Source organism: Mesocricetus auratus, unplaced genomic scaffold (genome assembly GCF_017639785.1).
Source record: "Mesocricetus auratus isolate SY011 unplaced genomic scaffold, BCM_Maur_2.0 Super-Scaffold_100014, whole genome shotgun sequence".
Classification (NCBI taxonomy): domain Eukaryota; kingdom Metazoa; phylum Chordata; class Mammalia; order Rodentia; family Cricetidae; genus Mesocricetus; species Mesocricetus auratus.
The window spans coordinates 25,512,552-25,531,206 of NW_024429197.1; the positions used below are offsets into that span (position 1 = coordinate 25,512,552).

At 39.7% G+C, this 18,655-nt stretch overlaps 1 protein-coding gene across 3 annotated transcripts in view; it reads right to left on the bottom strand.

The window, feature by feature from the left end:
* Positions 1-18,655, bottom strand: part of LOC101831400 (phosphatidylinositol 3-kinase regulatory subunit gamma) — a 125,998-nt gene that overhangs the window by 39,776 nt on the left and 67,567 nt on the right. For 2 of the 3 annotated variants that reach the window (XM_040756924.1, XM_040756920.1), the window contains one exon: positions 8,505-8,613. In XM_040756924.1, the coding sequence (XP_040612858.1) occupies positions 8,505-8,613 (109 nt within the window). Of the gene's footprint in view, positions 1-8,504; positions 8,614-13,780; positions 13,912-18,655 lie in introns of those variants that run through there. The other variant, XM_040756921.1, reaches the window with a different exon arrangement.

Genomic DNA, 18,655 nt, shown 5'->3' on the forward strand with positions numbered 1-18,655 from the left:
GTAGTACACGCCTTTAAAACCAGCACTTGGGAGGCAGAGGCAGGCAGATCACTGTGAGTTGAGACCAGTCTGGTTTACAAGAGCTAGTTCCAGGACAGTCTCCAAAGCCATAGAGAAACCCTGTCTCGAGGAAAAAAAAAAAAAACAAAAAACAAAAAAAACTTAAGATGACAATCCAGCCCTTGAAGGAAAAAAAGGTGAAGGAAATAGCGGCAATAAAGAAGAAACAAACTGAGGGAATTCTGCAAATGGCAAATCTGGGTAAATGAATAAGAAATACAGATGCAAGCATAGCCAGCAGAATACAAGAGATGGAAGAGAGAATGTCAGGCTTTGAAGATATAATAGAGGAAATAGATTCACTGGTCAAAGAAAATGTTAAATTCAATAAATTCTTAACACAAAACATCCAGGAAATCTGGGACACCATGAAAAGACCAAACCTAAGAAAAGGAATAAAAGGAGAATTCCAGCTCAAAGGCACAGAAAACACTCAACAAAATCATAGAAGAAAACTTCCCCAACCAAAAAAAGGACATGCCTATGAAGACACAAGAAACATACAGAACACCAAATAGACTGAACCAAAAAAGTTCCCTCATCACATAATTATCAAAACACTAAACATACAAAATAAAGAATATTAAGTGCTGCAAAGGAAAAAGGCCAAGTAACATATAAGGCAGACCTATCAGAATTACACCAAACTTCTCAATGGAGACTCTGAAAATCAGAAGGGCTTGGACAGATGTCATGCAGACACTAAGAGACCAAGGATGCCAGCCCAGACTAATATACTCAGCAAAACTTTCAATCAACGCTGGTCGGTGGTGGCACACATCTTTAATCCCAGCACTCGGGAGACAGAGGCAGACAGATTGCTGTGAAGATGAGACCAGTCAGGTCTACAAGAGCTAGTTACAGGACAGCCTCCAAAGCCACAGAGAAAACTGTCTCAAAAAAACAAAACAAAACAAAAAACAAAACACCAACTTTCAATCACCATAGATGGAGAAAACAAGATATACCACAATAAAACCAGATTTAAACAATACCTACCCACAAATCCAGCCCTACTGTACTAGAAGGAAAACTGCAAGCCAAGGAAGTTACTGGGACCCACGAAAACACAGGCAATAGATAATCCCAAAAAGGGAAACGCACATGCATTACCACCACCAACAAAACCAAAAAGAAAAAAAACAGGAACTGAAAAATCACTGGCTATTAATATCTCTTAATATCAATGGACTCAATTCACCTATTACGGGACACAGACTAACAGAATGGATATGAAAACAGGATTCATCCTTCTGCTGCATACAAGAAACATACCTCAACTTCAAAGACATACATTGACTCAGAGTAAAGGGTTGGGAAAAAACCTTCCAAGCAAATGAACCTAACAATATATCCTAATATCTAACAAATTAGACTTCAAACTAAAACTAATCAACAGAGATGAAGGATATTTCATGTAAATCACAGGAAAAGAATCCAACAAGATGAAGGCTCAGTTCTGAACATTGATGCCCCAAATATAAAGGCATCCACATTTGTAAAACAAACATTACTAAAGCTTAAATCACTCATCAAACCTCAAACACTAACAGTGGGAGACTTGAACAATGCACTCTCACCAATGGACAAGTCTGCCAGACAGAAATTTAACGGAGAAATAAAGGGATCTAAAAGATATTGTGACTCTAATGGACTTAACAGACATCTATAGAACATTCCACCCAAGCACAAAAGAATATACCTTCTTCTCAGCACTTCATGGAATCGTCCCTAAAATTTACCACATACTCAGTCACAAAGCAAATCTCAACACATAAAAAAAAAATTTGGAATAACCCTCTGTATCTTACCAGATCATCTTGGCTTAAAGTTAGAATTCAGCAACACCACAAAATACAGAAAATCTATAAACTCAGGGAAAGTGAACAATGCTCAACTCAATCACCACTGGTCAAGGAAGAAATAAAGAAAAGACTTCATAGAATTCAATGAAAATGAATGCACCCAAACTTATGGGACAATATGAAAGGAGTGCTAAAAAGAAAGTTCATAGCACTAAGTGTCTACATAAAGAATTTAGAGAAATCTCACACTAGTGACTTAACAACACACCTGAAATCTCTAGAACAAAAAGATGCAAATTCACCCAGGAAGAGTAGACAAAAGGAAATAATCAAAATCGAGGGCTAAAATCAATAAAATAGAAACAATGAGAACAATACAAAGAATCAATGAAACAAAGAGTTGGTTTTTTGAGAAAAATCAACAAACTAACCAAAAGGCAAAGAGAGAATATCCAAATTAACAAAATCAGAAATAAAAAGGGGGACATAACAAGAGAATCTGAGGAAATCTAGAGAATCATTAAGTCATACTTCAAAAACCTGTACTACACAAAATTGGAAAATCTAAAAGAAAAGGACAATTTTCTGGATATGTGCCACATACCAAAATTAAATAAAGACAAGATAAATAATTTAAATAGACCTATAACCCCCAATGAAGTAGAAGCAATCACTAAAATCCTCCCAACCAACAATAAAGCCTAGGGCCAGATGGCTTCAGCACAGAATTCTACCAGAATTTCAAAGAAGAGCTAATACCAATACTCCTCAAATTGTTCCACACAATAGAAACACAAGGAACATTCCCAAACTCTTTTTATGAAGCTACAATTACCCTGATACCCAAACCAAACAAAGAGGCAACAAAGAAAGAATTATAGAGCAATCTCTCTCATGAACATTGATGCAAAAATACTCAATAAAATACCCAGAGATGCAGATGCAGGGATGGTTCAACACATAAAAATCTGTTAATGTAATCTACCATATAAACAAATTGAAAGAAAAAAAATGATATGATCATCTCATTAGATGCTGAAACCCTTTGACAAAAGCCAACACCCCTTCCTGATAAAGGTCTTGGAGAGATCAGGGATACAAGGAACATGCCTAACCATAATAAATGCAATACATGCCATCAAAATAAATGGAGTCAAACTCAAAGAGATTATACTAAAATCAGGAAGTCTGTCCACTCCATATCTATTCAATATAGTACTTGATGTTCTAGCTAGATCAAGTAAGACAACAAAAGGAGATCAAGAGGATACAAATTGGAAAGGAAGAAGTCAAATTTTCCCTATTTGCAGATGATAGGATAGTGATACATAAGTGACCCCAAAAATTTTACCAAGGAACTCTTACAGCTGATAAACAGCTTCAGTGATGTGGATACAAGATTAACTTAAAAAAAATCAGTAGCCCTCCTATATACAAATGATAAATGGGCTGAGAAAGAAACAACACTCGCCGGGCATTGGTGGTACACACCTTTAATCCTAGCACTTGGGAGGCAGAGGCAGGCAGATCCCTGTGAGTTTGAGGCCAGCCTGGTCTACAGAGCTAGTTCCAGGACAGTCTCCAAAACAATACAGAGAAACCCTGTCTCGAAAAACCAAAAAAAAAAAAAAAGAAAAAAGAAAAAGAAAAAGAAACACTCTTTACAATGGCCACAAATAACATAACATAAAATATATTGGGGTTGCCGGGCGGTGGTGGCGCACGCCTTTAATCCCAGCACTCGGGAGGCAGAGGCAGGCGGATCTCTGTGAGTTCGAGGCCAGGATGGACCAACAGCCTCCAAAACAATACAGAGAAACCCTGTCTCGTAAAACCAAAAAAAAAAAAAAAAAATATATATATATATATATATATATATATATATATATATATATATATATATATATATATATGGGTAACTCTAACCAAACAAGTGAAAGACCTGTATGACAAGAACTTTAAATCTTTGAAGAAAAAAATTGAAAAGGATATCAGAAAATGTAAAAATTTCCCATGCTCTTGGATAGGTAAGATTAACATGGTAAAACTGGCAAATTGTAACAAAAGCAGTCTACAGATTCAATGCAATCCCCATCAAAATCCCAACACAATTCTTCACAGACCTCAAAAGAACAATACTCAACTTCATATGGAAAAACAAAAAACCCAGGATAGCTAAAACAATCCTGTTCAATAAAGGAACTTCCAGAGGCATCACCATCCCTGACTTCAAGTTCTACTACAGAGCTGAAATGAAAACATGTTGGTATTGGCATAAAAACAGACATGTGGGTCAGTGGGATCAAATCAAAGACCCTGACATAAATCCACAACACAGAAGCCAAAATTATACAATGGAAAAAAGAAAGCATCTTAAACAAATGGTGCTGGCATAACTGGATGCTTACATGTAGAAGCCTGCAAAGAGATCCATATCATATCATCAAGCACCAAAATCAAGTCCAAGTGTATCAAAGACAAACATAAAGCCAGTTACACTGAAACTGACAGAAAGGGTGAAGAGAAAGTGGGAAGTGGCCTTGAACACATTGGCCCAGGAGATTACTTCCTGAATACAATACCAGTAGCACAGACACTGAAATCAACAGTTAATAAATGGAACTTTCTGAAACTGAAAAGCTTCTGTAAGGCAAAGGACATGGGCAATAAGACCAAATGGCAGCCTACAAAATGGGAAAAGATCTTCACTAACCCCACATCTGACAGAGGGCTGCTCCCCAAAATATATAAAGAACTCAAGAAACTAGACATCAAAATACCAAATAATCCAATTTAAAAATGGGGTACAGAGCCAGGCGGTGGTGGCGCATGCCTTTAATCCCAGCACTCAGGAGGCAGAGGCAGGCGGATCTCTGTGAGTTCGAGGCCGGGCTGGACCAACAGCCTCCAAAACAAAACAGAGAAACCCTGTCTCATAAAACCCCCCCAAAAAATGGGGTACAGACCTAAACAGAAAATTCTCAACAGAAGAATCTCAAATGATCAAAAGACATTTAAGAAATTGCTCAGCACCGGGCATTGGTGGCCCACACCTTTAATCCCAGCACTCGGGAGGCAGAGGCAGGCGGATCTCTGTGAGTTCCAGGCCAGCCTGGTCTACAGAGTGAGTTCCAGGACAGCCTCCAAAACAATACAGAGAAACCCTGTCTCGAAAAACCAAAAAAGAAAAGAAAAGAAAAAAAATTGTTCAATATTCTTAGTTAACAGAGAAGTGCAAATCAAAACAACTCTGAGATACCTGTCAGAATGGTTAAGATCAAAAACACTGACAGCTTATATTGGAGAGGTTATGGAGTAAGGGGAACACTTCTCCACTGATGGTGGGAGTGAAAACTTGTACAGCCAGTTTAGAAATCAGTATGGTGGTTTCTTAGAAAATTGGGAATCAATCTACCTCAAGACCCAGTAATGCCGGGTGGTAGTGGCGCACGCCTTTAATCCCAGCACTCGGGAGGCAGAGGCAGGCGGATCTCTGTGAGTTCGAGGCCGGGCTGGACTGATAGCCTCCGAAACAATACAGAGAAACCCTGTCTCGTAAAAACAAAAACAAAAACAAACAAACAAAAAAAAGACCCAGTAATACCACTTTTGGGCATATACCCAAAGAAGCTCAATCATACCCCAAGGTCACTTGCTCAACAATGTTCATAGCAGCATTATTCATAATAGCCAGAACCTGGAAACAACCTAGACCCTCCTCAACTGAGGAATGGATAAAGAGAAACTGTGTTACATTTACACAATAGAATATTGCTCAAGTAGTCAAAAACAATGACATCATGAAATCTGCAGGCAAATGGATAAAACTAGAAAAAACCAACCTGAGTGAGGTAACCCAGACCAGAAAAACAAACACCACATGCACTCACTCATAAGTGGATATTAGATGTAAAGCAAAGAACAACCAGGCTACAATCCACAGCCCCAGAGAAGTTAGGTAATAAGGAAGACCCAAAGAGGGACACATGGATCACACCAGGAAGGGGAAATAGATGAGACCTCCTGGGTAAACTAGGGACAGGGGAAGTAAGGAGAAGGGGATGGGGATAGGAACATGATATATCAGGATGGTCAAGTTGAGGGAGGGTCGGAGAGGGAGTTTCAAAGAGATATCTTGATAGAGGGAGCGATTATGGGGTTAGGGAGAAACCTGGTGCCAGGGAAACTCCCAGGAATCCACAAGGATGACCCCAGCTAAGACTCCTAGCAATAGTGGAGAGAGTGCCTGAACTTGCCTTCTCCTGTAATCAGATTGGTGACTACCCTCATTGTCATCATAGAACCTCATCCAATAATTGATGGAAGCAGACACAGAGACCCACAGGCAAGCATTGGGCCGAGGTTCAGGAGTCCAGGTGAAGAAAAGGAGGAGGGATTGTATTGGGGGGGATCGTGGTGGGGAAACTCAGAGACAACTGACCCAAGCTCATGGGACCTGAGCTCATGGAAACTCACAGACTCTAGACTGATAGCTAGGGAGCCTGCATGGGACTGACCTAGGCCCTCTGCATGTGGGTGGCTGTCGTGTAACAGTGGGACCAGGATCTATCCCTGGTGCTTGAGCTGGCTCTTTGGAATCTATTCCCTAGGGTGGGATGCCTTGCTCAGACTTGATGCAGGGGGTAGGAGCTTGGTTCTGCCTCACGTTGATATGCCATACTTTGTTGACTCCCATGGGAGGCCTGCCCCTTTCTGGGGAGTAGATAGGGGTGGTTTAGAAAGGAGGGAGGGGGAGGGAATGGGAGGAGGGAGGGGAACTGTGGTTGGTATGTAAAATAAATTTAAAAATATGAGTATACATATATTCCCTCTCTGTATTCAAAATTTTCCAAATCCACATTTTACACAAAAAAAGCAGATCTGTCTTGGATGTCTATTTCTGAGAATGAGCTATATAAAGAAATTACAAAAAAAAGTCATGAATTTGAAAGAGAGTATGCAAGGATATATGGGAGTTGGAGGGAGGAAAGGGAAGAAAGGAAATGTAGTTTCAAAACTAAAAAAAAGATATATAATAATAATAATAATAATAATAATAAAAACTGCTTCAAACCAGGTGTAGTGGTGTATGCCTCTAGTTCCAGCACTCAGAAGGTGGAGGCAGATCTCTGTGAGCTTGAGGACAACCTGGTCTATAGAGCAAGTTCTAGGACAGCGAGGTCTACAAAGACAGAATCTGTCTCAAAAAATGAAAAAAAAACAAAAAGAACTGCATCAAAATCATCTAGGATGGGTATGGTGGAACTTGCCTGTAACCCTAGCATTAAAAAGGCCGAGGCAAGACATCAAAAGTTTGCAATGGTTCTAGGTCAGCACCGATTACAAAGCAAGACAAGCCTCAAAGATTCTTGGGCTCCACCTCAACTGACTCCTGTGCAAAGATTTTAGAACCACTGCCTTAGGGAGAAAAAGGTAAAGAGCCAAGCCAGGTGGTGCTGAGGAGGATCACAAATTCAAGCCCTGACCGGACTACAGAGAAAAGTAAAGGAAGACCAGGCATGCTGACACACACAGGTGAGGCAGAAGGGGATCTCTGTGAGTGACATAGCAAGTTTCAGGCCAGCCAAGACTTCAGAATGAGAGCCTATCTAAAATTGAAGAAAAAAAAAAAGGAGGTAAAGGGAATGTAAGTACCTAAAACAAGTATCTTTTATTATGTAAATAATATGTAACTATCTTAAACATATAAGGATCATCTACTCAAAAGCTCACCCCTGACACAGTATGAAAAAGTATAATCACACCAATAACCCAAAGATCTTTCTGATATTTTGTCATGAGAATGAAAGAATGACACTTTTTTAAAAAAAGGAATGTTTTTAAATATGTATGGGTGTTCTGCCTGTAAGTTTGCTCACCACATGTCTGTGGAGACCAGAAGAAGACATTGTATCCTCTCGAACTAGAGTTATAGGGGTGTGTGTGTGTGTGTGTGTGTGTGTGTGTGTGTGTGTGTGTGTGTGTGTGTGTGTATGTATGTTTCCAACACCATGTAGGTGTTGGAAATCAAACCTCTGGAAGAGCAATAAGTGCTCTTTGAACCACTGAGTCATTACTCCAGGTCCTAAAGGTTCTTTGTAGTTGTGAGCCTGGCCTTTAACAGCTGAGCTATCCCTCCAGCCCCCTAAAGACTCTTTAAATTTTTTCTTTTGTGTGTTTGTGTGTGCACATGCTGGTGTGTGCATACTTGTGCATGTTTGCGGACAAAGGTTAGGGAACAACTTTTGGAGTCAGTTTTCTTCTTCCACCATGAGGATGAAGAGGACTGAACTCAGGTAATCAGGCATGGCTACAAGCATCTTTAAACCTCTGAGCCATCTTACCCACCCCTAAATAAACCTTTTTTTTTTTTTTTGGTTTTTCGAGACAGGGTTTCTCTGTGGCTTTGGAGGCTGTCCTGGAACTCACTTGGTAGTCCAGGCTGGTCTCGAACTCACAGAGATCCACCTGCCTCTGCCTCCCGAGTGCTGGGATTAATAAACTTTTTAAGGTTTCCCATATACAATTTTTAAAATGGTAATCTTTAAATGAAAATCAGTAGAGCATTAAAATGTCTAACTACTAACTCTCAGAATCAAAGAAAATCACTGCATTCAATTAGGGTAGCATTTCAGTTACCTGGAAATATCTCCCCAGTACCATTCTGCATCTTGAAGAGAAATGAAACTGTCCTTCACTCCATTTGTAACTGCGGAAGTCATTGGCTTAGGCGGCTTTGGTGGAAGAGCTAGAAGAGAAATTTATGTTATTTTGTATATGTAAATCATTCATTTTCCACCCAGGAATAGCTCCTTAACCTATTTGCAATAAGATTCAAATAACTGCCAGTCAAACCAGCTCTCATGTTAATGTAACCAGGGGGCACTTTTGAAACACTATGAATAGCTGCCAGAAAGGTAAAGGTTTTTCCTCCTCATAGAATACTTTTACTTCAAAAAAAAAAACTTTTACTTCAGTAAAACTTAACATCTTCAAAACACAAGTAAAGATCTAACTAATGCATGCTGGGCTTTTCAGGCTCTCAGTAGTACAAGTTCCATTTGCAGTAAGACTTCTAGCCTTAATGGAATGTCTGAGTTTGAAGAAGAAAAGAGATTCAAGGAGCAGAGTAAGAAGATGGGCAAAAGAGACAGAGCAAGCTCCAAGAGTGAGCGGAGAACATGTAGGGAGCAAGAGCAGGGATAGGGGAGAGAAGGGCAAGTGTCCTAGTGACAAGAATTTCAGTCCAAGGACTTGTCAGAGAGAAATGTCCCAAATCACAAAGGAGAGGTGTCTTGAGGTTAGGGTCAAAAATTCAAAACAGCCCAATTGTTGCTAGCTGCCATACTTTCTTTTCTAGGTTTGACTGGTGATCAAAAGGGATGGTTAATTCCTTGTACTTATTCCTGCCCTCAATCTCCTGATATCAGAAACTATTGATAAATGGGCCTGCACCCTAGGATCTGAAGTACAGTTGACTTGTTTGTTTGTTTTTGTTTTTTTCGAGACAGGGTTTCTCTGTATTATTTTGGAGGCTGTCCTGGAACTTGCTCTGTAGACCAGGCTGGTCTTGAACTCACAGAGATCCACCTGCCTCTGCCTCCTGACTGCTGGGAATAAAGGCATGCACCACTAACTCCTGGCTTAGCTTACTGTTCTTTATATATGAAAGTTTAGGTTTGTGATTCCTTTAAGATTCCTTATAAGATTAACTTTCAAGGTAAATAGTAAAATGATTGATTGTTTCCTTGTAACTGCAATATGCAGCCTGCCAACAAGGACTCAGTACCAAACATTCATTCTCCAGCCACATTGAGGACAGGAAGACATTCAGTCTCAGGATTCTACAGCCATGCTGAGGAGAGGCAGCACTATAGATGATAGTCAATGCTATAGGGAAAACAATATATTTATTTACCAGAGAGAGTGTCACACAAGCTAGGAGTTAGAAGTGTGGCTGGCTTCCAAGAGAAAAAGAGAGGGTCCTTTTCCTTTCACTTCCTTTTCTATCTACCTGTGCTAATTTACTTGTCTCCGCCCTCATGGGTGGATAGCTTAGTAGGGTTCACTCCTACACAGCACGATCAGCCCATTCAGTCTGAGGCAGTGGTAAGAGCTAGTGCTTCACTACTTTACTTTTCAACTTGAAGTTTGAACCACAATATCTGTCTCTGGGCCTTTTATTTATCGTGTTACATGTAATTTTTACTGCAATAAAGCTATTTTTTGTTTTGTAATACTAGAAACTGAACCTAGGGCCTTGAACCTGTTAGGCAGGCACTACACTGATACATACTTAGGCCTTGAAGGTTTTGTTTGTGTGTTGGTTTGTTGGAGGGGTGTGAATCAGAACTATAAGACTGCTGAAATTACTATCTGGGGAAGAACTTGCTATTATACACACAAGAAACATTTGGTAGCACTAGAGATCAAACCCAGAGCCTTGTGCATGTAAGTCAGCAAGCCACTTCCCTAGCTAATACCTATCTTGTTTGAAAAGGTTTTGATTCAGCTTATAAAACTAGCTACCGTTGAAATTATAACTACTAAATTTTTAAAATTCTTCTACTTTTCCACTTAACGAAATAACTCACACAAAGTAAAATCTACAACACAAGTTACTGGATATGCCTTGGGGTCTAAAAGTCTCCATTTCTAGCAAGTTCCCAGGTGATACAATTACTGCTGGTCCAACTTTCACAGTTTTCTTTAGAAAACAGCTAACAAAGCAGCCTGAACATAGTTGGTAGAACGTAGGAAAGAAGCTACATGTGGTTCTTTATTTCCTCGATAAATCGGTTCTAAATGATAATAAAACAAATATTTAGACAGAAGAGTGAAGAGATTCAGAGGGGAGACAACAGAGAATAGCAACAAAATCAATAAAGTAAAACAAACAAGACAAATTTGAATTGGTGGATCCCAGAAAACTAAACATGTGACTAAAGAAAGGAAGTCCACTCAAAAGCAATATGATTCATATTACTGTACCCTGAAGGAATGAAGAGGAACAATGTATCTCTAAAGGAAAAATTCAAGATTGATCCCCAAGGACTAGAGAGATGGCTCAGAAGTTAAGAGTACTGGCTGCTCTTCCAGAGGTCCTGAATTCAATTCTCAGAAACCATATGGGGGCTCACAACCATCTATAATGAGATCTAATTTCCTCTTCTGGTGTGCAGGCAAACATGCAGACAGAGTACTCATATATATATAAAATACACAAATAAATAAATCTAAAAGAGCAAGAATGGGCCCCAAAATAGAACTGGCTGAGTGTCTGCTCAGAGAACAGTTAGACCTTCCGTTCTTTCCCCAGCTCCACCAAGGAGCCGGCAGTCATCATCCTCCCCCAACACCCTACACAAGGACTGTGAGATGGTTAGCTTTGCTTTAAAAGGGGTAAACTAAACTAATTTAGAAATAAAGGGACCAGACCCTCACTCAGCCCCTGCTTTAGCAGCCATGACAGGCTACAGAAAAGACACGTAGGCGTCTGAGGCAAGGAAACCCCAGAACCTCTGGCCTCCTGGAGTCTGGGGCCAAAACTGAACACAAAGAAACTCCAGACCCCACCCCCCAGTCTCCTAGATGCTTGGTTCATGGGAACTGTTTGGCCACAAAAGAAACTCCAGGAGGGGCCAAAACCTCCCCTGTAGTCTCCAAGATATAGTTCTGAAAACTATCGATAAATGCTCCTAATTGTTCCCAAATGTCAACCAATCAGAAGCCAGCCCATACCTACTGATGTAATCCTGTAACTTTTGTCTATAAAACCTAGCAGTAGACAGGGAACTTCAGTCCCTCCGGAGGCTGCTGCAACAGCTAGCCAGACGGGGACCCTGTCATGGGTGGATGAACAATCATTAAACCTTGCTTTTGCAGTTTAGTGGGTCTGTCTTCCTGGTGGTCTCTGGGGACTTTGCAACTTGGGCACAACAGTTTAAGATTTATTTTATTGCTGGGAACAGACACAGGAGGATCTCTGAGTTTGAGGTCAACCTGGGAACTTTTATATAGAGAGTTCAAAGACAGCCAGAGCTACACAGAGAAAACTTGTCTCAAATACATATATATATGGACTGGAGAAGTGGCTCAACAGTTAAGAGCAGCAAGCACTTTTAATCACTGAGCCCTCCCCTCCCCTACTAGCCTCCTGGTGGTTAGCTTTGTCAGGTTGATATAACAGATTACACTGGAACAATGTAATCACTAAGGGACTGATTACATTGATTTGGCCTCTGGGCATGTCTGTGAGAGAATGTCTTAAGTTAATGGCTATGGGAAGACACAGACCACAGGAAGTGGCACCACTCCCTAAACTCGGGGTCCTGAACTGTGCAAATGGAGAGGTCAAGCTGAGTGAAATCACACAGCACAAATGTATGCATTCACCTCTTCTTCTTCTTTTTTTTTTTTTTTTTTTTTTTTTTTTTGGTTTTTCGAGACAGGGTTTCTCTGTGGCTTTGGAGGCTGTCCTGGAACTCGCTTGGTAGTCCAGGCTGGTCTCCAACTCACAGAGATCTGCCTGCCTCTGCCTCCCGAGTGCTGGGATTAAAAGTGCGCGCCACCAACGCCCAACTCACCTCTTCTTATTTGTAGATGCACCATAACTAACTGTTTGAGTTCCTGTCTTGACTTCCCAATAATAATGGACTATATCCTGGAACTTTGTAAACCAAAGAAAGCTTCTTTCTCCCCTAAGTTTTTTTTTTTTTTTTTTTTTTTGTCATCACAGCATCACGCTGTCAATTTACACATTCAGGAAAAATAACTAGAAGGTCTAGGCTCACGAACACCAAACACAGTTGAATAAAGAAGTGAATCCTCTCCTGAAAACAGCAGAATTCCATGCTAAATTTAAACCCCAAGCAGAAAACAAAGAGTCTAAAAAAATCTAAAAACGCAAATCTTGAGGATTACCCAATAAAAAAGGTACTTGTCACCTTATCTTTAATCAGCAAAGACTTCCACTAACAAGTTTTGTTCATTCGCATAGAGCTTCAATTCAGCTCAGCTTTTTTTGTTTGTTTTTCGAGATGGTTTCTCTGTGTAGCCCTGGCTGTCCTGGAACTCTGGTCTACAAACTAACTCTTCTGTAAAGTGCCTTGGACCTGATGTCTTTCACAGCAACAGAAAAGTAACTAAGACAATGTATTAATATTTTCAAAGCGCTTTATGCATAATATTAAAAAGCATGCATGAGTAAGAGGAGTTTCCACAATACAAAGCAAATCAATGAATTTGTTTTTAATATTATGTGTGCATATGTGCCTGAGCGTTTATGTGTACCACATGGGTGAAGAACCTTGCACAGGTTAGAAGAGGTGTTGAATCCCTGGAACTGGAGTTACAGATGGTTTCAAGCCACACGTGATTGCTGGAAACTGAACCAAATCCTCTGCAAAGGCAACAAATATCTTTAACTGCTGAGCCATCTCTCCAGCCCCCTTAATGCAACATTAAGTTCCTCAAGATGATTTCAGATTCCACATTTCAACTAACCTTTGTGAAGTTTTGCAATGTATTAAGAAGAAATTTAAATATTAAATTAACCATTAAAAAACAGTACCTTTTTGCAAATAGCTATTTGTATGAAGCCGGAGGTTCTTCAAAGATTTCAGTAAGAGCCATCCATAGTGGCACACACCACCTAGGATACTGAAGCAGGAGGCTCATGAATTTGAAGCCATACTGGTATACATGAGACCTCTCAAAAAACTGGGGGTGCTGGAGTAATGGCTCAACGGTTAAGAAGAGCACTGGCCGCTTTTCCAGAGGACCCAGTTTTGATTCCTAGCCCACATAGTGACTCACAACTCTCAGTAACATAAAGCATAAAATAATTTTTAAGTTAAAAAAGAAAAAAATGTCAACAAAAGCAATACAATAAAACAGAAGAGATGGCCCCATACCTTCTCTAAAAAAGACTGTGGTGTCCCTCAATACTCTCACCCTTTCTTATTTTTTCAAATTTGGTTTTTAAAAACTTCTTTGCTAGGCCTGGTGATGCAGCTCTGTAATCCAGCATTTAGCAGATTCTAGCAGAACTCAGAGTTCCAGGCCTGAGTTACATGTAAGAGCCTGTTTAAAAAATAAAACAAAATGTTTGCCCTCCAAACAGTAAACCCTTTCCCCAACAGTCCTTGGTGTGAAAAACTCTCAGCTTTAAAAAATGTTAAAATTAAGAGGGGGGGGAGGAAGGAAGGAAAAATTTACATTCACTCCTCAGCTGTATAATCCCAGAATGCTATGGATATTAAATATAAGGAAACTAAAGGATTATACAGATTAAATTCCATCAAAAGCAAATGAATTATCAATAAGACATACAACAAACCTGAAATGTTTTTATCAAATGATGAATTCCAATAGAAAGTTCCAGCCATGGTATTATGACTCATATTTTGTTAGTAGAACCATATTCTGAATTTCTGGAAACATAACATCAACTTTACTAATTACTGTTAATAAACAAAACAAAACAAAAAACAAACAAACAAAAGAAAGAAACAAACAAAAAAGCCGGGCTGTTAGTGGCTCACTCCTTTAATCCTACCACTCAGGAGGCAGAGGCAGGAGGATGTCTGTGAGTTCGAGGCCAGCCTGGTCTACAAGGGCTAGTTCCAGGACAGCCTCCAAAGCCATAGAGAAACCCTGTCTCGAAAAAACAAAACAAAAAGAAACAAACAAAAAACCCAATAGCTAAGTGTTATAAAGGTTCAAAATATGTAATAAAACAAAATAAGCATTTGAAATATATTCCCTAAACCAAAACTACTTTATTTTGAAGGCAGAAAAAAAAAGAAACCAACAAATTAGAACTGCTCAGAGTATTATAACTGTTTATATGCAAAAATACTTAGAAAAATAACTATTTAATCAATTTACTCTAGAAGCCATCTCGAAAGAAAAAATGTTATTTTAATTAAATTTTCAATTCCTTGAAAGCTTAAAAATAAAATTGTAGAAATACAGAAAACAAAATACTCATCTAAGATTTTAAACAAGGCAGCTTAATCAACTTGTTTTACAAAGACAATGATTAAACACAATCTTCCTCAGCATCAGTGACCTGCCACATTCAATCCAGACTTCACTGAACACGTGGCATGCAGCATCAAGGACAGAACAATGTTGCTCATGCAGACAAACGAATCCCCCTGGCGGAATGATTTGTACTCCTCAGTAACACTAACCTGTCCTATGCCCCAACCACCAATCTGCTTTGTGAACTAAATCCCAGTCCCACATCAGATATTGTTGTCAACACTAATCTCTGACTGAAAACATTAAATAGGCAATCACTACACAGAACCTGTATTGTGTGTTAGTGACATCGAGGCAGAAATCTGTGGTTTCTGGAAGGTAGTTTGGTTGAGCTTCTGGCTCAACTACATTATCATTTTATCTTTGAAGACATGTTTTTTTTTTTTCTTCTTTTCTCTTGAAACAGGGTCTTTCATATAGCCCAGACTGGCCTTGAACATAGGTAGCCAAGGATGATCTTTATTTATGCTTCTTTTTGAGACAAGGTCTCACTATGTAGTTGCAATTGGCCTAGAATTCACTATGCAGACAGACTGGCCTCAAACTGAGAGATCCAACTGCCTCTGCCTCCAAATGCTGAGATTAAAAGATGGGTGCCACCAAATACAGCTTATTTTTTCTTTCAAAATATGTCTTTTGTTTTATTTTGTTTTGTTTTTTTCAAGGCAGGGTTTCTCTGTGGCTTTGGAGGCTGTCCTGGAACTAGCTCTTATAGACGAGGCTGGTCTCAAACTCAGAGATATGCCTGCCTCGGCCTCTGGAGTGCTGGGACTAAAGGCATGCACCACCACCACCACCACCACCACCCTCAAATTATGTCTTTTAAAAGACTATTTCATAAAACCCCCCCAAAAAAAGACTATATCATGATGGGGGAGAGAGAGAGAGAGAGAGAGAGAGAGAGAGAGAGAGAGAGAGAGAGAGAGAGAGAGCTTACTTCTCTTACAGAGAACCCAGATCCAGTTCCCAGCACCCACATGGTGGATCATAGCTACCTATAACAACTCCAGTTCCAAGAGGGATCCTATACCCTCTTCTGGCTTCCACAGACTCCTGAATACAAGACACACATAAACTTATGAAGGCACACACATACATATACATAAAAAATAAAATTTTTAAAGACTATCCCATACTTAAAATGAACAATAACTTCAACAATTAGGAGAAAAGTTGAAAGTTTTTGTTTTGTTTTAAAGACTGGGAATTACGCTGCCTGGAGTGCCAGGACCCATAGGCCAGACAGCCCAGAGACCTAGGATAGAATCGTGGATGATTGGCCAAAAAAAAAAAAAAAAAGTCAATGAAATGATTCCTAAAGATATTCTGCTATACCCATAGATTATTGACTAGTCCAATTGTTATCAGAGAGGCTTCCCCCAGCAACTGATGGAGAAGGTGCAAAGACCCACAGTCAAACATTAGGCAGACCTTGGGAATCCTGTGGAAGAGGAGGAGGAAGGATTATGGGAGCCAAAGGGGCCAAGGACACCACAAGAAAACCTCAGAATCAAATAACGGAGGCTTGTAGGGGTTCACAGAGACTGAACCACCAGCAGAGAGCTTGCATGGGACTAACCTAGGCCTTCTGCACATGTTACAGCTGTGGAGCTTAGTCGTTTTGTGAGACTCCTAACAGTGGGAGCAGGGGCTGTCTCTGACTCTGGTACCTGCTTTGGGGAACATTTGGTTCCTGAGTTGCCTCATGCAACCTTATTAGAAGTTCCTAGTTTTACTGCAACTTGATATGCCATGGCTGGCTGACAGTCATGGAGGCCTGCCCTTTTCTAACAAGAAAGGAGGAGTGGATGGGGGGAGACTGGGGGAAAGGACTGGGAATGTAACTCAATGGAAGAACAGTTGCCAAGCATGCAAGAGGCCCTAGATTGGTAGTGGGGAGGCTTAGTCACGGAATTCAAACATTTAGGTTGAAAACAAACAAAACCCACAATGCTGGCTTGCATACTGTAAGTTTTAATAAACATACTTGCCAAACTTTGTCTTTCAAATTTCAAGTCTTATGAAGAGTGTTTACTATCTTCCTCCTCTGTATCATAAAATACATCCTTATTTTTTCTAACGTTTTTGTTTTTCACATTTATATGATCAATTATACAAATAAGTTAAGAACTTATCTATATATATGTTTAAGTAAAAAAATCTATTTTCCATTAATTGTTTCATTAACTATTAAAACAGTTCATTTCCTCACTTACCTACTAAGTACTTAGGGATATATATTAAGAGTTTCAGTTTCTGAGCAGATACTTCTTATCTCCCATTGGGGGTCAATACCACATTCCATTAAATAATATGGCTTTTTAAGTCATTACCTGAGAGAACATCAAATTGTCTTTCCCATGACATGATTTTTCAACCATTACTTTCCCTGCTGATACTATAATAAATAGTATCTTTTAAAATTCTACTTTGTTAAAACAAACCAAGCATCAGCCCACACAATGTTGCCTACACATGCAGGATTTTTGTTTGTTTTTTGAGACAGGGCTTCTCTAGGTACCCATGGTTATACTGGAACTCACTCTGTAGACCAGGCTGGCCAGAAACTCTGAGATCTGCACACCTTTGACTAAAGGTGTGTGCCACCATCACCCAGCCAATAACTTTTAAAATAAGTAGGGCTGATAACTGACAACACTGTGAATGTAACTAATACAAATTAGTTTGACAAGCACTACACCCCCAAAAAAGTAACAAAAATGACAAATTTTTCATATGTATTTATAGTTTTAAAAAATATTTTAGCCAGGTGTTGGTGGAGCACGCCTTTAATCCCACTACTCAGGAGGCAGAGGCAGGCAGATCTCTAGGAGTTCCAGGACAGCCAGGGCTGTTACACAGAGAAATCCTGTCTCAAAAAAAAAAAATTGTTGGCAAAGTTATGGTAATTAAGAAAAAAAGAAAAACTGTATGACCCAGTTGTCAAAATAGAAAGATAGAACCATGATCCAACAATTCTACTCTCTTCCTATGAAGGAAGTCGTGTGTTAAAGAAAAACCTATGCTGTCTGTTTCTTGAGGCACTATTCATAAGAAATACAAACAACCTAAATATAAATCAATTGATGAATGGATAAAACATAGTATATATGCACAATACTGTGTAGCCATTAAAAGGGGGTGGGAATCAGGCATAGTGGTACATGCCTTTAATTCAAGCTTTCAGGAGGCAGAGGTAGGTGGATTTCTGTGAGTCTGAGGCTATAGTGAGTTCTCCAAGTGTCCAGGGAGACACAGTGAGACCCTGTCTCAAGAAAAAAGAAAAAAACACTGGTAGTGGGAATGGGCCAGTAGTTTAGAGTATATTCTGCTCTTGCAGAGGATTCTCTGCACCCACATCAGGTACCTCCAAGGTTGCCTACACACACACACACACACACACACACACACACACACACACACACACACACACACACCAGGATAAGGAGGTCCAGGCATCACTGGTAAGCCAAGACCATGTAGAGATACACAATATTAATAGAAATGGGTTAATAATTAAGAGAGAGAGAGAGAGAGAGCTAACCAGTAAGAAGCCTGAGCCATAGGCCAAACAGTTTATAATTAATAGAAACCTGTGTGTGTTTATTTGGGACTAAAAGGCTATAGGACCAGGCAGGGCAGAAACTTTCACCTACACACACAACATACACACTTTAAAATAAAATTAGTATTTTTTTTAAAGAGCTGGAGAGATTAGCAGTTAAGAGCACTTGTTGCTC